The sequence below is a fragment of the Crinia signifera genome, chromosome 3 (assembly GCF_055691185.1).
Source record: "Crinia signifera chromosome 3, ASM5569118v1, whole genome shotgun sequence".
NCBI classification, from domain to species: Eukaryota; Metazoa; Chordata; class Amphibia; order Anura; family Myobatrachidae; genus Crinia; species Crinia signifera.
Genome location: NC_139219.1, coordinates 301,569,838 through 301,587,522, shown reverse-complemented (window position 1 = coordinate 301,587,522; position 17,685 = coordinate 301,569,838). Strand labels below are relative to the sequence as shown.

The 17,685-nt window shown below is 42.7% G+C and overlaps 1 protein-coding gene across 3 annotated transcripts in view; it reads right to left on the bottom strand.

Moving 5' to 3' along the window:
* Window positions 1-476: 476 nt before the first annotated feature.
* Window positions 477-17,685, bottom strand: part of HPCAL1 (hippocalcin like 1) — a 131,037-nt gene continuing 113,828 nt past the window's right edge. For 2 of the 3 annotated variants that reach the window (XM_083178545.1, XM_083178544.1), the window contains 3 exons: window positions 6,564-6,963; window positions 3,324-3,429; window positions 477-1,592 (listed from right to left, as the gene is read on the bottom strand). In XM_083178545.1, coding sequence (XP_083034671.1) covers window positions 1,495-1,592; window positions 3,324-3,429; window positions 6,564-6,941 — 582 coding nt within the window. In that variant the 5' untranslated portion in view covers window positions 6,942-6,963 and the 3' untranslated portion in view covers window positions 477-1,494. Of the gene's footprint in view, window positions 1,593-3,323; window positions 3,430-6,563; window positions 6,964-12,723; window positions 13,035-17,685 lie in introns of those variants that run through there. The other variant, XM_083178546.1, reaches the window with a different exon arrangement.

Sequence of the window (17,685 nt, the reverse complement as noted above, 5' to 3'; positions counted from 1 at the left end):
ATTTAAGTTCTACACGCATAACCTTGTGAGGCACTTATGTATTACATAGCTTCCCTTCTGGACTTGTAACTTGGTGGGACTGCTATGCTATTACTGATGCCTGTCCTTGCGTTTCCCTCCTATATCCCTATAGATTGTAAGCTTGCAGCAGGGCCCTCCTACATCCAAGTCTGTCTGTTGTTACCTAGTTTGTTCTATCACTGTCTACTATTGTAAAGTGCAATAGCATCTGCTGTGCTGCATAAGAAACTGTAAATAAATAAATAAATATATATTGCAGTGTAAAACTAAAGCAGTCACTATTTACCCTGCACAGAAACAAAGTAACACCCAAATGAACCTCTCTGCACATGTTACATCTGCCCCACCTGTCCATTAGAGAGAGAGCATTTGCTTTTGCGAGTGAACCAGAATCAGGCCCTTTATTAGCCCCCCCCCCCCCCCCCCCCCAAAAAAAAGAGAGAGATTACATTCAGTAAAACGGTGAAATGTTTTTATCATGTTTAATTTTGTTTTTCTTTGTTTTTTGTTTTTCTTTTTAAACACAATAGGCTCTGGAACTTTTCACATAAGACAGGAATCTTTCTCCAAAAAAAAAAAAAAAAAAATTATATATATGAAAAGTTTGCATTCTGTAGGTAAATAGTGAAAAAAGCCACAATATAGCTCGTTCGCTCGTCATGCAGTTTTTGTTTTAAAACAGCAATTTTCTTTTCCTCACTACATGTTTCAGGGTCACAGAAAGTAATGTCCATTCAAGAATATTAGTAAAATCACATATACAGAAAGCCTGGTACATGGGAGGGTGAGTTTATATGTACGCTCTCCGTTAAGCCCATTCATAACAATGGAGGTAGTCCCCTGGCATGGAATTAATTTAAACTGGGACAAAAATCATAGTTCTATAATATACAATGAGCTGTACATGCATTCTCTATACATAAACGGCACACACAGACATAGAATATATACACATACATACACAGTGTTTCTGTCCATGTATGTGCAAATTAATGGTTTCATTTATTACAAAATAATTTCAAGCCATTTGTATTTAGGAATAAAAGAAGGGGGGGATGGGACGACGGACGGGGACTATTGTGCTTTCTGCATGGCCCATATCTCTTGGCCAGCTTCTGTTGCAAAGTGAAACCACCATCAATGTTAGTTCATCATCGTCCTATCATTGACATAAGCAGAATGATTTCACAGGTTTAGAATCCAGGGCAGCGACTTTACGGCACTTTTCCTTTGTATCCAGACGCAAAACTTATCCATCACTGGGCGCGGCCCGCACAGAAGGTTTACGGAATGTTGTGTTACTGGGAAATAAAATGGGCGCAAGGTTGTTTTCTCTCTAATACACAGAAAACAATCTGACAAGGGGTTTATCCGCGAAGAGAAGAGGAATGACCGAGAAGGCATCATTCACTTGCAAGCAGAGCTTGATTGACAAGCCTGTTTGGTTGCGGCTGTCCGTGCGGGTGGAAATCATTAGAACTGGCTTGTGCTGCTTGGGTCGCACTGTAACAATCGGACGATTGAAGGATCACTCTTGGCACCTTTAATAAATTCTTCAAGGGAAAGTTTACCTAAAAAAAAAAAAAAAAGAAGAAGAGATGCAAGTAAGACAGGAAAATGCTACACATTTTGCTTACCAAAAAGGTGTTTCCGTATTTCTTTTATTATACATTTGTATTGAATATTTTTTTGAACAGCATCAAATATTGCAGTTTCAAACTTAAGGCTAAGGGGACAATACTATTCGCTGCGAGTGATTCGTGAGTTTTACGGCAGACTGAATTCTGCCAAAAAAGCATCCGCTGCTCCATAGGGTTGCGAGCAATTTTTAGCAAATTCGGGCCGGCGAAGGGTAAGAGATAGAGTTAAATTGGATATATAACACAGTTGCAATTAGGGAGGCCGATCCCGGGACTTGGCCCTAAAAAGTCCAGGATTTTAATCCCGGGATTAGACTGTGCATGTGCACTCTAATGCCGGACAGTGTCTGAGCACTCGCTCAGACGCTGCCCGGCTGTTCCTGCGCAGCGTGACAGTCATGCTGCACAGGCCACACCGCCCACTCTGTCACCCCTTCTCTTGCCCGCCCACCTCTTCTCCTGCCCATCTGCCCCTTCACCCGCGCCCGCCTACTTCTTCTCCGGCTGCTGAGGAGGTGGTGCACGCGCCCGGAGGCACCGTGCACCTCTGAACCCCCTCCACTCCCGGCCGCCCGCCTGCCAATGTAAGTAAATGTGCGGGTCGGCCGGTGTGGAGGTGGGTATGGGTCACACGCCTGCGAACTAGGGATGCCAATCCCGGGATTGAGCATTTTTCAATCCCGGAACCCGGGATTGAAAAAATGCCCCGGGATTGGCATCCCTAGTTGCAATATTTTGATGTCTTTAGCACAAGCTCAGTTGGATAGAATTACGAGATATTTACATCTCTCATATTGCTTATTTTTAGACTACAGTCTTATATTCTTGCCTATTTTATTTTTGTATTTATTTTTGTTTTCTGCATTTTACTTTGTTCTGTTAGTGCGCTGGAACAGACACAATATTGGTCTCAAGTGAGGTTCAAACGTTAAAAGCAGCAAGTGGCGTTCTGCCGATGGAGTCTCTCCGCTGGATTATGTAAAGAGCTGCAGTGCGTCCGGCCCTCTCCTAAATGGCATGTCATTATCTCACAATAATAACCCATTTCTATGGCAACATGCTTATATCAAACACGGGATAAATTGCAAAAAAAAAATAATATTTGATTTACATGGAAACTGCTCTCTTGTAGAGGTTCTAATTATAAAGCTTCTTTCACAAGTAATCAGAACCCAATTCCCCAGCTTTCAGGGAATAGGGCTAATAAGCCCCTTTGTCAGAGCTTCCTTTTAAAGGTTAAAGGTCTTTGGTAGAGAGAAATATACTGTATGTGTCTGATTGGAAGCGTGGCCGGCTTAGAGACTGCAGAAGAGATGCTCTTAAGGTGGCCATACACACGCAGATTTATCTGCAGATCTGTCTGGTTGGAACAAAAACATGGTTATGGATGAGAGCAAATGACAGTTGACCATTTGCTTGGAAATGCTGGAAAACTGCCAAACTGTCACTCATCCATAACCATGTTTTTGTTCCATCCAGCCAGATCTGAAGATAAATCTTATGTGTATGGGCACCTTAACCACAAGAAAGTGTGAATTGTGGGAAACATTATAGCAAAAAAACAGTAAAATTAAATTAATTGTTTAATAAAATTTAACATTGCAGGATGTTTTTATTTTAAATAAGCAGCTTGGACACAGATATTGTGACGTGCGGCCTTACCATCATTATTCGTGTCCATTTGCTTGAAGATTTTGTCTGTTCTCTTTTCTGGTGTAGACTCATCTTCTGGCATTTTCATCACAGATGACACCATCTTGTAGATCGCCTGAAAAGCAATTTGGGGGGGTTAGAGTATCAGAATTAACATCAGCTACAAAAAAACCCCCAGGAGATATACACTCTTTCACACGTTGTTTTTAGTACAAAGCTACCAGTCACCGCGGCACTGCACAGTTGGGCAGCAGGGAACAGGTGGCATGTCTACCAGTAGCAACAGACAGATGTTTGAGGAAGGAGCAGGTGGGTAAGGGGTAGCAATGCGCCAAGAGGCGTGGCCAAACCTCTACCACTGATTCCTGGTGGTTTGGCCATTACTGGAATATCACAGCCTGGTGACTGTGTTCCCACAAGAATACAGTAATGACAAAGACTGGGCCCTAAGTCCTTGTGTCTCAAACTTGTTCCCCAAGACACACCAACATTTTTATTTAACCAACTGTGCTTATGTATGGACTTCTTTAATACCAGAGCTGTTAGTGCACCCTGAGGAGTTTGAGAAGCAACAGTTTAAGTAATACAACAAGTGTATGAAGATCTTTGATTCAACTTGTGGTAAGTGTACTCCAAGGGATACCTCATACAGGGGCAGATTATTCTACCCACACAATACATTTCATGCTTCGGCCATACACAGAGGCAAAGCAGGAAGCTGCATATTTGCGATGTATTGACATCTCTGATGCCAAAGTGGGGGGAGTGAAAACTTCCTCCACCGGCAATCGCTACCAGACCCCCCCACTGGAGGTATCAGTCTAGTACTGATGCACCCAGTCTTCCCTGGCCCGCTAACTGAGCATGTGCGAGATCTCGCTACTCTTAGGAGATCTCACATGCAGCCCAGCGCCTGCCGCAGCCCGGGCCTTGCTGCAGTGTATTGGCAACGGCACCTGCCTATATATCCATAGATGTAGGTGTCTGAGTTGCCAGCACTACTGACTGTTCTAACACTGCCGATAATCACACAGGCACATTGCACACTTCTCCTCCTTTACGCATAGGAAGAAGCCATATGAGTCTTTATCTTCCACAGATAGAGCGGCTTCTTTTGTCTGTTTGCATTCAAAATAACCATCTATAAGTCTATACAAAATGAATCAGAAGTGGCATCTGAAATACATAATGGGGCTTATCTGATTACATGTGCAGACTGGAGACACAGCAAGCTATTGCAGTTAAGAAGCACAGTATATAGACAGTCTATGATCAGGCACTCAGCGGACTTATTGAAAGGAGCTTACCCCAATACAGCACGATCTTCAACATTTCCGATTTAATATTCAATGACCCGTCAACAGGAATGTATATCTTCCTGATGACGGGTCACTGAAAACTAAACCCGAAACGTTAAGTCCGCTGAGTGCCTGGTCATAGACAGTCTATATTAATTCTCTACAGAGCACCACGGCATTCGTTGCATGAATGGGAGTGCCAACCTGCATGGACATACGTACTGTATATACTTACACTTCTGTGTAAACGGTATGACCACGCTTGGTTGCTAGGTGGCAGTATTCCGCTGCAAACAGATTACGCTAATGACAGCTTCTCTTCGGATGTTCAGCAAAAGCAAAGATTACTACCTGTGTCCACAATGGCCATACAGTAATCCTCATTTACATCTTTACTTTAATTTTTTTTTTTTGTGCCCTTACACGAATGAAACCATTGACAGTAGAAGGGATACACACCACTTCCACATTAGTCATTTTTACACATTATCTGTAACCATGTAAGGGATAAAGAACAGATCTTTTGAACTCTTGATTATTTCTATTAAAAGGACATATTAAAACAACAACATGTTCCATTCACCACACCCCACAATATTTCCTATTTACTTTTCAGAGTCTTCAAAAACAAATTTTAAAGGCTATTTGCGGTAATGACAATCTGTAGGGCCACATTAAATAGGTGCTGCAACACCGATAAAATAGCGGCAATAGAGGGCTATGTATTCGGTTCTAAGCAGCACAAATGCCCTAATTTGTTAGAGGATTACATTCCATAAGAGGCTACAAATACTGTAACGCAATGTAATACAAGCTCAGGAAATGTGTGTAGCCAGGCTTCACAATATTGATTGCCTGTTACTTAAAAATGGTTAAGTGGTTTACATCGAAAGATCATAATGCTGTAGTTGGCGAGAGCACAGAATTGAATGCATTCTTTAAAACGGAATCAGATTATTCTACTGGAAATGGGTTTTATACGGATTGTTTTTCAAGCAGATAAGTCTACCGTATTTATCATTTGAACAACAAATGTAGAACAGACGCTGAGCAGTTTTTCACTCAAACAGATCGATATTAAATACAACCAAAAATGAATTCCAAAAATAAAACTGTTTTTATGATATATAAAATGGTCACCCTTTGCACAGGACACCAAAGCGCTTATGTTACAAACTAAATATTAGGCGTTTGGAAGTGCAGTTAATTCAGTTAGACTGGAGAAAAAAGTGTGAAGGTGCAATTCATTGGGCTCACCAAAATCAAGATGTGAATACGCGTATCTGAAAGAATTCTTTAACATCCAGAAGTTCTTTGGCTTTCTTGGACCTCATATGTATAAGAATGGACTCCTGAACTTGGGGGGGGGGGTTTCTTAGATAATTTGAGGATACTCAGATAAAACAAACAAATACTGTCTTTTTTAGGTGTGCACATATTAATATTAAATTATTTATTATAAAAATTACGATAGTATGGTGGGATTTATACTTTCTCCATATTCTAACCTGATAAAGAAATGTGGCAGCGCAAAGACCTTCTGAATCGTAGATTCTGCTCAGAAAAGATTATCGTGGATGTTCGTGCATGGGAGGTACAACAAACGAGACCAATGAGAGGTCTTGTTACCACCCATGTACCTTCACATTTTTCTTGCATGAGTTGCGATGCGATCCAGCCCATAATGGGTGCGATCATCGCACCGTGTATGGGCATCTTAAGTAATGACTGCACCTGTGCCCCAGCTAGGTGGCCTGGAAAACATGACCTGTTCGATCTTGAGCACCGTTTTGGCAAGCACGGACAGACAACAATAATCTTGTTTTAAAAGCATTTACCAACATTGCTGAGAAGAACCTTTAATTCTGACTGCATGGTTAGTGTAAGACACTTCAATAAATCAGAGCAGGTTCACAGTTCATTTCAACAACAATAAGAAACTGGTTCTCACCTGGACAATTTCTAGCATCTCTCCACGACTTATATAACCATTTCCATCAAGGTCATACATACTGAACGCCCATTTAAGCTTCTGTTCCAGTTTCCCCCGTGAAGTGACACTAAGCGCGATGATAAATTCCCGAAAGTCAATCGTCCCATCGCCATTTGTGTCAAAGGTGCGAAACACGTGCTCGGCAAACTTTGAAGCATCGCCGTATGGAAAGAAGTTTGCGTAGATCTTTTTAAACTCTTCTACGGTTAGGTGTCCGGTGGGACAATCCTTGAGGAAACCTTTATACCACTCCTGCAGCTCGTGGTCTGTGAACTCTGTGTTTTCCCGAAGATCCTGCAGGACCTCAGGTCGCAATTTACTGTTCTGCTTTCCCATTCTGAAGCTTCAATAGTGACACCTGGAAAATACACAGATTATGCCACATTAGAAATGGAAAAAATGAGTACATTGTATGCATTCATATATGATTTCACTGACCAGCTTCCACTACTGGTGAACTTGTAGAATTTTTACACCTACCCAACTATTATGTACAATTTAATATCAAAAGTACTCTGTAAATAAATACCTGGGCCACAAAACTATTTTGTCTGCATTCATCTACAGTAGTGGTTCCGAACCGCTGTCCTCAAGTAGCCCCGAACATTACACGATTTCCAAGTCACCCGGCAGGTGTACAGGTTCACTCGTACACTGACATTTTAAAAGATCCACAGGTGGCGCTAATTATTTCACTTGCAATTCTGTGTGGAGACCTGGAAAATATGTGAACTGTTGGGGGTACTTGAAGACAGAGGTTGGGAAAAACTAAATCTACAGTATAGATGTGTCCTCCTACATCTATCCTTAATACATGGGATGCCTAGTGTGAGCAAACCAAAAAAATTTACTGTGCAATAAAGGCTATACGGCATGCTTATATTCTGTGTGTGAATATGGCTGTATCTGCATACGAAGATAGACGCATTTTCAGAGAAAAAAATAAACACAAACATGTCCGGTGTTCCAAAAAAACACATTCTAACAACTAGGCGTGTCTAGGACTGTTCAACTTGACTGCAGCAACGATGAGGGGGTAGCAAAATGGACAGTTTTAGCCCGAGAATATGTAATTAGCCAATGTTTTGGTAAAATTGTCCACATTGGCAGGTATTCAATGTGGCTGGCGAGGGGGTTAAACAGCGAGGATTGCACCGGCCGCTCGCTCTATTCAACGTTCTGGGGAAAACCTCGCCGTCACAGGACGGCGAGAATTCCCCAAAACAGTGAGACCCGCGGCTAATGCAGAAAACTTGCTGTATTTAGCCACGAGTCTCGCTGCTTCTGGAGCCGCATATGCCAATTCCCCCTCGCTCAAAAAAATGGGGCGAGGGGGAATTGTCGTATGACGGGGGGGGGGGGGGGGGAGACAGGGAGGAGGGAGTCCTGTCTCGCTGTCGCCGCTCGCCCACAGCATTGAATACCTGCCATTGTGTATGATAGTGTTTAAAGTATATAAAAACAGTATAGTATATAAAAGAATATATTAATTCCTCAGTAAACCTAGTGATATATAGTAGGTGCTAAAGATCAGGCCTCTAAAAGAAGAACACATCACAAAACAGAATCTCTGCCATTTTGTTCTGCTCTAATTGGTAATGCACCGGGTAAGGTTTACTCAGCCAATCGAAACAGTTGAAGACAAACCATGTAAGCTTCTTACTGTGCAATAAGCACGCTTATCCCACCTATTTAAAGAGGTCACAAAGGTGAATTAAAGTTCATTATTTCACTCCTAGGTTACATGAAAGCTGATGTCATGTTCTATACCATACAACTACATTATCTCCTGCTCAGCAATCCAGTTCTTAGCCAGGCTTCCAAATAATCACACACACACACACACACACACACACACACACACACATTTTAAACAGACGTTTAGGAGGCCAGCATTTACGTCATCAAAATAGAGAGGACGCAGAAGTACTAATCTCCTTATAGTATTCGTTTCAGTGTATTTAAAAAAAAAAAAAATTTAATTGGGAAAAAAACCTTCTAATCTCCGCACACTGCATCCCCAAATCATCATTACTTCAAAGCTGGTTTACAGTCTACAGGAACCTTCCTATTTTCCTAAACCAGCTGTGTATACTTGCTTTATAAACCATTTATGAATGAAAGTCGAAATAAAAATAAAATAACCTTTAAAGAACATTTAAGCAGATGTTAAGAGCTGTTCGGGTACAAACTACCAATTAGAACAGGTATAACTACAAATGTCTGGACAATGTCTAACACCATATGAAGTTGAGGCATAAAACACAGTAGGCACTTATTATATGAACAGGGAAACTTGCCAATGTGAATCGGAGTATTTATTCTCTAATACAAGTTCCCAACCTGGGGGACGTGTACATTGCAGACCGGTTGGGGGTACTTCATAATAATAATTGTAACGGTGTAAAAAAGAGAAAATAAGTCTCCTGATAGTGGAAGTCGTCTCCCATTGCTGTGGAGATTAACCACCTTGCGCCACTTCCGGTTCGGTCTGCATCATCTCCTCGTGCTTTTGCCCGACCAGCAATCCACTGGGAGCTACCTGCGCTGCCCTCAGACATCAGCGTTCCATCTGCCCCGGACTGGCACCCTGGAGACCGTACACAGTCAGCGGCCATATTTCTGACCGCACAATACTCCTCTGCTACTCCTTAATATATGGACACACATACCACTCACTTCTTATTCACTTGTAAGTAATGTGGATATTTCAAATTGAGAGGACATGGTTTTCATAAATGAAAATCCTAATCAAGAGGTACGGGAAGAGAAAAAAGTTTGGGAACTGCTGCTCTAGGGAACATGGGCCCCTTCAAAAATGTTGCTTGGGCTCTCCCAAACTCTGGGTACTTGGTAACGCAGCACATGCACATTTAGGGATTGAGCAAAATGTTAGCAACTTTCACACAATAAAGGCGGCCATACACTACCGCGACTTCTTGCAGCAGTGTATAACAATCTGATCCCCCCAGGTGGCAGGGTCACATGCGGTCCTATGACATGTGATATACCGTATGCAGCCCTGTTCTGACACCAGGAGGGGGTTAGTCAGAGGTTGGACGTGCAAGCAGGTCAGACCTCTGACGCTGATCCACATGGCACCACGCATCGGATTACACTCATGCGATTTTTGCTGATTTCTCAGCCCGATCCGTTGGAATCTGTTGAAATCGGCCCAAAACACACAAGTGTATGGGGCCTTAAGATTACACCTACAAGTAAGGATGGAGGGAAATATTGAAGGGCTTTGCTGTGAAATCAACAATTTGATTGATAGCACAAATGACTAAAATAAATGGCTATATTTCAAATTGCTTCCATCAACTGCTTTTTGTAGTTCGAATGATTATAATTAAAAAACAAAAAAAACAAATTACGATTAAATAACATTGTGGGAGAGGAATACAGTCAGGATAAAAATGAACAATCTTTGGTCCTGGCACATGAGGCTGCAGGTGACCACACACTGTGGAATTCTGTCAACTACCAGGATCGCACAGATTGGCCAATTTGAACAATGACTCAACATACGACAATGGGAATCACCTGCCGAACAGAGTTTGGTCTTTGTTTTGGATTTCGAACTAGGGATGGCCATCAGCCATTGATGGAACCATAAATGGTTTACAGGCCGATGGATGATTATTTTGCCACCAAAAGGGAATTTGGATATAAAACAAACAAAAATAAAACACAAAAACAAAATTGCTTTACTGTATTGTGCATGAAGCTTACACAATCAATGGACAAACCTAAATCAAATGCAGCTGAATGAGAATTTGATCGTTATGGACGCTTACCTGGCAAGAGCCAAATACTGGGCCAATGGCAAACAAATGAATGGACCAGATCAGCGCATGCATGAAACCATACATACATAATTTACCATAGCAGATGGTATAATTACATTTTATTTAGGTGCCACGAGTTGTACGCAGAGCCATACATAGGGCACATATCAAAGCAATACAGGGTACACAGGACTAAACATAACTGTAACTGAAGTACAGAGACAGAGCACAGGTAACAGATAGCAGCACAATGCTTAGTACACAGTACAGCGGCGATGTAGGGATGCAGAGGAGATGTCTGCATGCTATCGGGGGAAGGTTGGCAGTGGTAGAAACGAACACAGGTGAGAAGAGATGAGGTATAGGTGGTAGGTGAGTAAGAGAGCTGTAATTGAAATGCAAGAACAGGGCTGTGAGAACAGGAGGGAAGAGGGCCCTGCTCCAAGGAGCTTACAGTGTAGAGGGAGGTGGAGACAGACCAGTGACATGAGGTGCAGGCAAGACGGCAAGAACTGAGCATGGCAGGGATGAACAGGACATAAAGTGGTAAGGTAGGGAGAGCGGCCTCAGTACTAGGTTATAGAGAGCGGCCTCAATACTAGGTTATAGAGAGCGGCCTCAATACTAGGTTATAGAGAGCGGCCTCAATACTAGGTTATCGAGAGCGGCCTCAATACTAGGTTATCGAGAGCGGCCTCAATACTAGGTTATCGAGAGCGGCCTCAATACTAGGTTATCGAGAGCGGCCTCAATACTAGGTTATAGAGAGCGGCCTCAATACTAGGTTATAGAGAGCGGCCTCAATACTAGGTTATAGAGAGCGGCCTCAGTACTAGGTTATCGAGAGCGGCCTCAGTACTAGGTTATAGAGAGCGGCCTCAGTACTAGGTTATAGAGAGCGGCCTCAGTACTAGGTTATAGAGAGCGGCCTCAGTACTAGGTTATAGAGAGCGGCCTCAGTACTAGGTTATAGAGAGCGGCCTCAGTACTAGGTTATAGAGAGCGGCCTCAATACTAGGTTATAGAGAGCGGCCTCAGTACTAGGTTATAGAGAGCGGCCTCAATACTAGGTTATAGAGAGCGGCCTCAGTACTAGGTTTTAGAGAGCGGCCTCAGTACTAGGTTATAGAGAGCGGCCTCAATACTAGGTTATAGAGAGCGGCCTCAATACTAGGTTATGCCCCTCATGAAAGCGGTGTGGATCAGTTGGTCACCAGCAAGTTGTTAGACAGTCATTAGGTCGACACATGTCTAGGTCAACATGCAGGAAGGTCGACATGGGTTAGGTTGATAGGGTCATTAAGTCGACATGGGGGTTTTCACATTTTTTGACCCGAATGTCAACATGGACACAGGTTAAACTGCACTGCGCTCGCCATGCTTCGGGCTCGGTGCGCTCGCCACACTATTTTATTCTCCCACCACACCCTAGTGCATGAAATACCGCCTGTCGGCACAGGTCGGCTCAAATAAACAGTGAGAAACTCCATGTTGACCTAATGACCGTATCCCCATGAAAGGCACCAGGTGAGGCAACCGTATTGGTTTCACTACATAGGATTACCCTGGGTGGAATAGGTCAGGCCTGGAACGATTGACAGAAAATGACGTGGTTGCAGCATCCTAAAGATTGTGTAGGGCCCTAACAGTCAGGCCCATGTGTTTTTAATTCCATCCACAAGTGTAAGGTTACACTGTGGGAGATGGCCAGACAAGCTATACAAGGACCCATGACATACATGGGAAAACCATCACACTTGTGCAAAATGATATATATGTATGGTCTGTATCAGGCATTCCCAAACTCATCGCTGGTTTGAGCAACTCTACATGTTAGTGCCCTACAGGGTGAACAGTGATGGTGAAGAATCTTTGTGACTGTGCAGGTAAAACTATTTACATGCATTGTCTGTGATGTCACCTTACCTTTAGTAAACTATTCACTCTGCTCAACTGAAACATTGGGGCAGATGTATTAAGCCTGGAGAAGAGATAAACTGGAGATAAAGTGGAGATAACTTGGAAGAGTTAACGCACCAGCCAATCAGCTGTGTTTTAAATATGACAGTTTAGATCTGATTGGCTGGTGCGTTATCTCCTTCCACTTTATCTCCAGTTTATCTCTTCACCAGGCTTAATACATCTGCCCCATTGCCACATAGGAATCGCATTAACTTTTATACACAAAATCAGCCACTTCCACCTCCACCCTACTATTATTCCCACAACATCTCATTGCTGCCCTGAATAAGAAACGAGCACAGTTTTAAAAATTAGTACATTATGAAAAAACAAGCAAAAAGTCTCCGAGTACATTTTTAACTTACTCAGGGTCAAATAAGATGGAAGGAATCGGCTTCATGGCGTGCAAATATTTTAGGTCACATGCCGTCAATGTCTCAAAATGATGGCTGCCCCGACCATGGGACGGTTTAGCAGAGCCCATTATCACCGATTCACCAGAACAGAGAAAAAAAACACTTCAGGATGTGAAACGAAAGTAACTCAAGTGGTTAAGTCAAGTCTCCATACCACACAGGTGTCAAAAGGAAGGCAGACCTTTGACAAAGTAAGCGGGTTTTTAGTCTCCCCCAGCTTTACGGTCTAGCAGATGACGAGCTCTTACAGCCTCGCTCTTTCTTCATTAAAAGTTCCTGCCAGTGTATTTACACAGAGACGCTGCAGTGGGAACGAATCCTGTTGCTTTTTCAATTTTCTAATGGTACAACGCTGCCAAATACACATCCTGTTCTGGGGTTGCACAACACACAGCTTAATGCAGATATACACAGCTGCTCACCAATAAAATAGAAAACATATGAGCAGGAAATTAGACCCTGCATGGCCATTAATTAATTAAAAGAAGCCAGCTGCGTATATGCAAATGTGTTAAGACTGCACGTCTACAGCGAGGAGATCACTCGGCTGAATTTAGATCTAGCTGGAGACTGCTTTTTATTTTCCCTTTTAGAGGCCAACTGAGCGTTCTACCTGGTTTAATCCTCAATTGTGTCCAATTCATCCACTTTACTTTGGTTATTAAAAACAAAAATTTAATAGCAAATATACTTAAGCCCCGCTAGTATTACCGTATGTATAATATATTTGCTTTTACCACAGTCCTTTAGTTCTTCCATCTGTCGCCTCTTAAGTAAAATGCTACAATTTCACCAATTGCCCGTTTCTGCTGGCTTAGAAATAATCATTGGAAACGCTTTAGGTATAATCATCATCCTTTATTTATATGGCCCCGCTAAGGATCCGCAGTACCCTACAAAGTACATAGACAGGACAGATAAAAGGGAGACAGAGTACAGAACTTGGCAGCAGAACCCAAGGCTTGGTGCAGTGGTAGGGAGTAGGTGATGGTAGAAGTAGAGGGGACCTTGGTCATACGAGCTTACGTTCTACAGGGATGAGGAGACCGTAGGGTAAATTCACTAAAATGGGAGTTCTACTGACAATGGGATTTTGACCATAGCAACCAGATTCTACTTATTTTTAATTCTATTAATCTAAAAGATGATAAATCTGATTTGTTGCTATAGGCAACCTCCCATCTTCAATAGAACTACTAGATTATTATTTTTGGATTGTGGGAGGAAAACTGAGTACCCGCAGGAAACCGACGCAAGTACGGGGAGAATATACAAACTCCGCACAGTTAGGGCCATGCTGGGAATCGAACCCATGACCTCAGCGCTGTGAGGCAGTAATGCTAACCATTACACCATCTGTGCTGCCCCGTAGGTGAAGCTATAAGTGTCCTCCCTCACATTAAAACAACCCTTGTAGTTGCGCCTAGTAACGAGCGTGATGGCGCGCAACCTCACTAAAGGGGCGCATCAGCAACTCAAAGTGTCCACCATAAACAATAACAATCAATAAAATCACATTTATTCACAAACCATTACATATTAAAACTAGAGCAATAGCATATAAATGATCCCATATATGCCCAGCTATAGGCTCCAAGTGGAGTTATATAAGGACAGTCTTTACAGCCTAGTGTGTGTTTCATACATACAGCACTTCAAAGTAGTGTGGAGTGTTAACAATTAAATGGTCTTTAGGAAATAGGAAGCTACTCCAGGCAGAAAGTGTCCTTTTGTTTAATAGCTTTTAATGCTGCAATGAACAGCCGTGTAGCATACATTTCTGCACATGAGCCCTGCGTTGCATAGACTTGCAGTGAAAGTTATTGATTTCCATTATATCCTCACTTAGACCTGATGGAGGAAGCATACGCAATGCTTAATGGATATTACCAACACTGGGACTGGGTAACATCAGTCTGCTACATATGGGGAATAAGAGGACACCAGTTAATTACCAGGTGACCAGGATGCTCTAAAACAGAAATGTAGTAAAACCCCCGTTATCGGGTTTTTACTACATTTCCATATGCTCTAGTGCCCCTTCGCTGGGTCAGTGATGTGGAGGGAAACGCCAGCTTTTACTGGCGATTCCCTATTCTTATCGCAGCGCTGTCTGAGTGACTCCAGGGTTTCAGAACCGGAAGTCCAGATCCAGAGCCGCATCGCAATGGACAGCGCTTATCGAAAGAGCTGTCCTTGGCATTCAATAAACACACACACACACACACACACACACACACACACACACTAGTGTTAATCTTCTCTGTTTGGCAGCAGCCAATTAGTCTACCACTATATTTTTGGATTGTGGTAGAAAAGTGGAGTACCAAGAGGAAACCCACTCAAGTACAGGGAGAATATACAAATGGCACACAAACCAGTTAACAGTATAAAAAAAAAACACAGGGCACTCAGCAGACGTCCATGCATAATATTAGCTGCAAGATATGTGATAAGTTGTTCATTCGACTGGTGATCAATATAATCGCATAGTACACCAGCGGGTGTGCGCAAACATATATGTCTGGTAAAGACACGATTGCCAGACCTAGCACGTCAGCCCCTCAGCACTGCTGATGCAGCTAGAGCTGTACATGTGGCTGTCTGTAGGAGAAAATCAAACACTTGTAAGAGAGATCAAAGAAAACCTACATGATTGATGAACTGTACTGTGCGCCCAGCTTTCAAAACTCATCACAATGTACGTATTTTGCTTGTTTTGAAACTTGAGGACTGATCAGAAGCTGCTTTCATGGAGATGAAATATCAGCAATTCCACACTTTCCTTTCCAAAATAGCACATTAAGTATACTTTCAGCAGGTATCGGATAGACACGGGTATTCAGACTACTAACAAGTCACCTGAGGGTGAACAGGCGTGTGAGATTACATTGATAACAGATCAGAGGGAAGTGTCAAAGCCTCTCTGCTTACTGCATCATGTGCCATGTGACTGTGGGAACCACCACAGTCCACAATACTGGGCAGATTCACCATTAATACCCGCCTTAAGAAACAGACCGACCATTGGTAAATATTAAGTCCCTGCTCAGTCTACCACAGTGGTTTAGGTTAATGAAATGTAATTTTTTAATGGGAGGTTTGCTTTCTTCAGTTTGCACCAATTGGTGATCATAGAGCTTTAAATATTGCACTTAAATACAGCAAATACATAAATACAAATCTTCGTTCTTGTTTTTACTTTCTTAGGAAATAGATCTGCTTGCCCAAGCCTAAATCAGACAATTTGACATTACAATCTCCTACAAGATGATGGTTTTCTATCACAAGAGGAATGTTTCTCATCTATAAACCTTCATTTTCGCAAATGTATTGAGTTTGAATGAAGCTGTTGGATTCATTGGCAAAAGCATTTCCACCATCCCCGAGGCAACTAATTAATCAAAGTATTAACGCAATACATTAATAGAAAGTATCAACAAAAGGATTTGTGTATATACAATCCTAGCACAGAATGTCATGAAACATTGGCACTGCAAAGACATCTGCATCTGCTGATCCTCATGGCCCATTTCTAATGCCTGTTAAATACTTCCAAACCCTATTAGAGGCCTCGTCAGTAGGTAAGTATCCATCCCCCCCCCCCCCCCCCCCCCACAGGCACACTCGCTGTGAGGTCTGTGGTTACAACGATGGTATTGGGTGGCTGCAAAATTTATTGGTAAGCAAAGATTGTTGTACTCTTCCCGCATCCATTCCTAATACACAGCAGGGTTTGACAACAATTAGCAATTCACTACACTTTATCATCCTCATTATTATTTCATAGATGGATTGTGTTCAAATGTGCAGCCAAGCACTCGGCGCCTCGTCTTTGCGGACGGCCTACTGTCACTTCACCACAAACTGAATGCAGAAATCAAAAGTAAAAATTCCTCCCATTACAAATTCATTGTGGTTGCAGCGATTTGGAAGGGTCATGCTTAAGTCCTGCACAGGCTATTAATATGGGCATAGCTAATAAGATGTGATGGGGCAAGTACCAAACAGCCAAGACCTCAGGCACATGCATGTTAGTGGAAACTGGGTTTATTCACCTATGTTTCAGATAGGGTTTACTTAGTAGCTAGCTCACTGGCATGTGCACAAAGCAAATATTATAGTTTGCCAATCTAGACTTTAAAGCTGTAATGCCTATTATTCCCTATAGAGCCCTTATGCAGGGATTACTAAGAAAATGTACCCATGCTGTGGGAGGAAACTCTGGCCTCCTGTGGGAGGAGGAGACTCTGGCCTCCTGTGGGAGGAGGAGACTCTGGCCTCCTGTGGGAGGAGGAGACTCTGGCCTCCTGTGGGAGGAGGAGACTCTGGCCTCCTGTGGGAGGAGGAGACTCTGGCCTCCTGTGGGAGGAGGAGACTCTGGCCTCCTGTGGGAGGAGGAGACTCTGGCCTCCTGTGGGAGGAGGAGACTCTGGCCTCCTGTGGGAGGAGGAGACTCTGGCCTCCTGTGGGAGGAGGAGACTCTGGCCTCCTGTGGGAGGAGGAGACTCTGGCCTCCTGTGGGAAGAGGAGACTCTGGCCTCCTGTGGGAAGAGGAGACTCTGGCCTCCTGTGGGAGGAGGAGACTCTGGCCTCCTGTGGGAGGAGGAGACTGCTTCCTTTACTGTACTTATTTGGCCTAATTTAATTCTATTTACTTTTTTTTAGAGTTGTATTTAATTGAATCAAATTTAAACAGATTTAACAACTCAATGTCATATAGTCATTTCTGTCAGTTACCACAGATACTAAATCATTCTTAAATCAGTAATTCAATATTACACTCACTCAAAGCCCCAGGAACAATTTTCTTATTTACAATGGAAAAGGCTCTTCCATTAAATTTAGCTTTTAGTACTATGCTAGGATTATTATTCAAATCAAATTTATATGACTATTTTAGCCACTAAG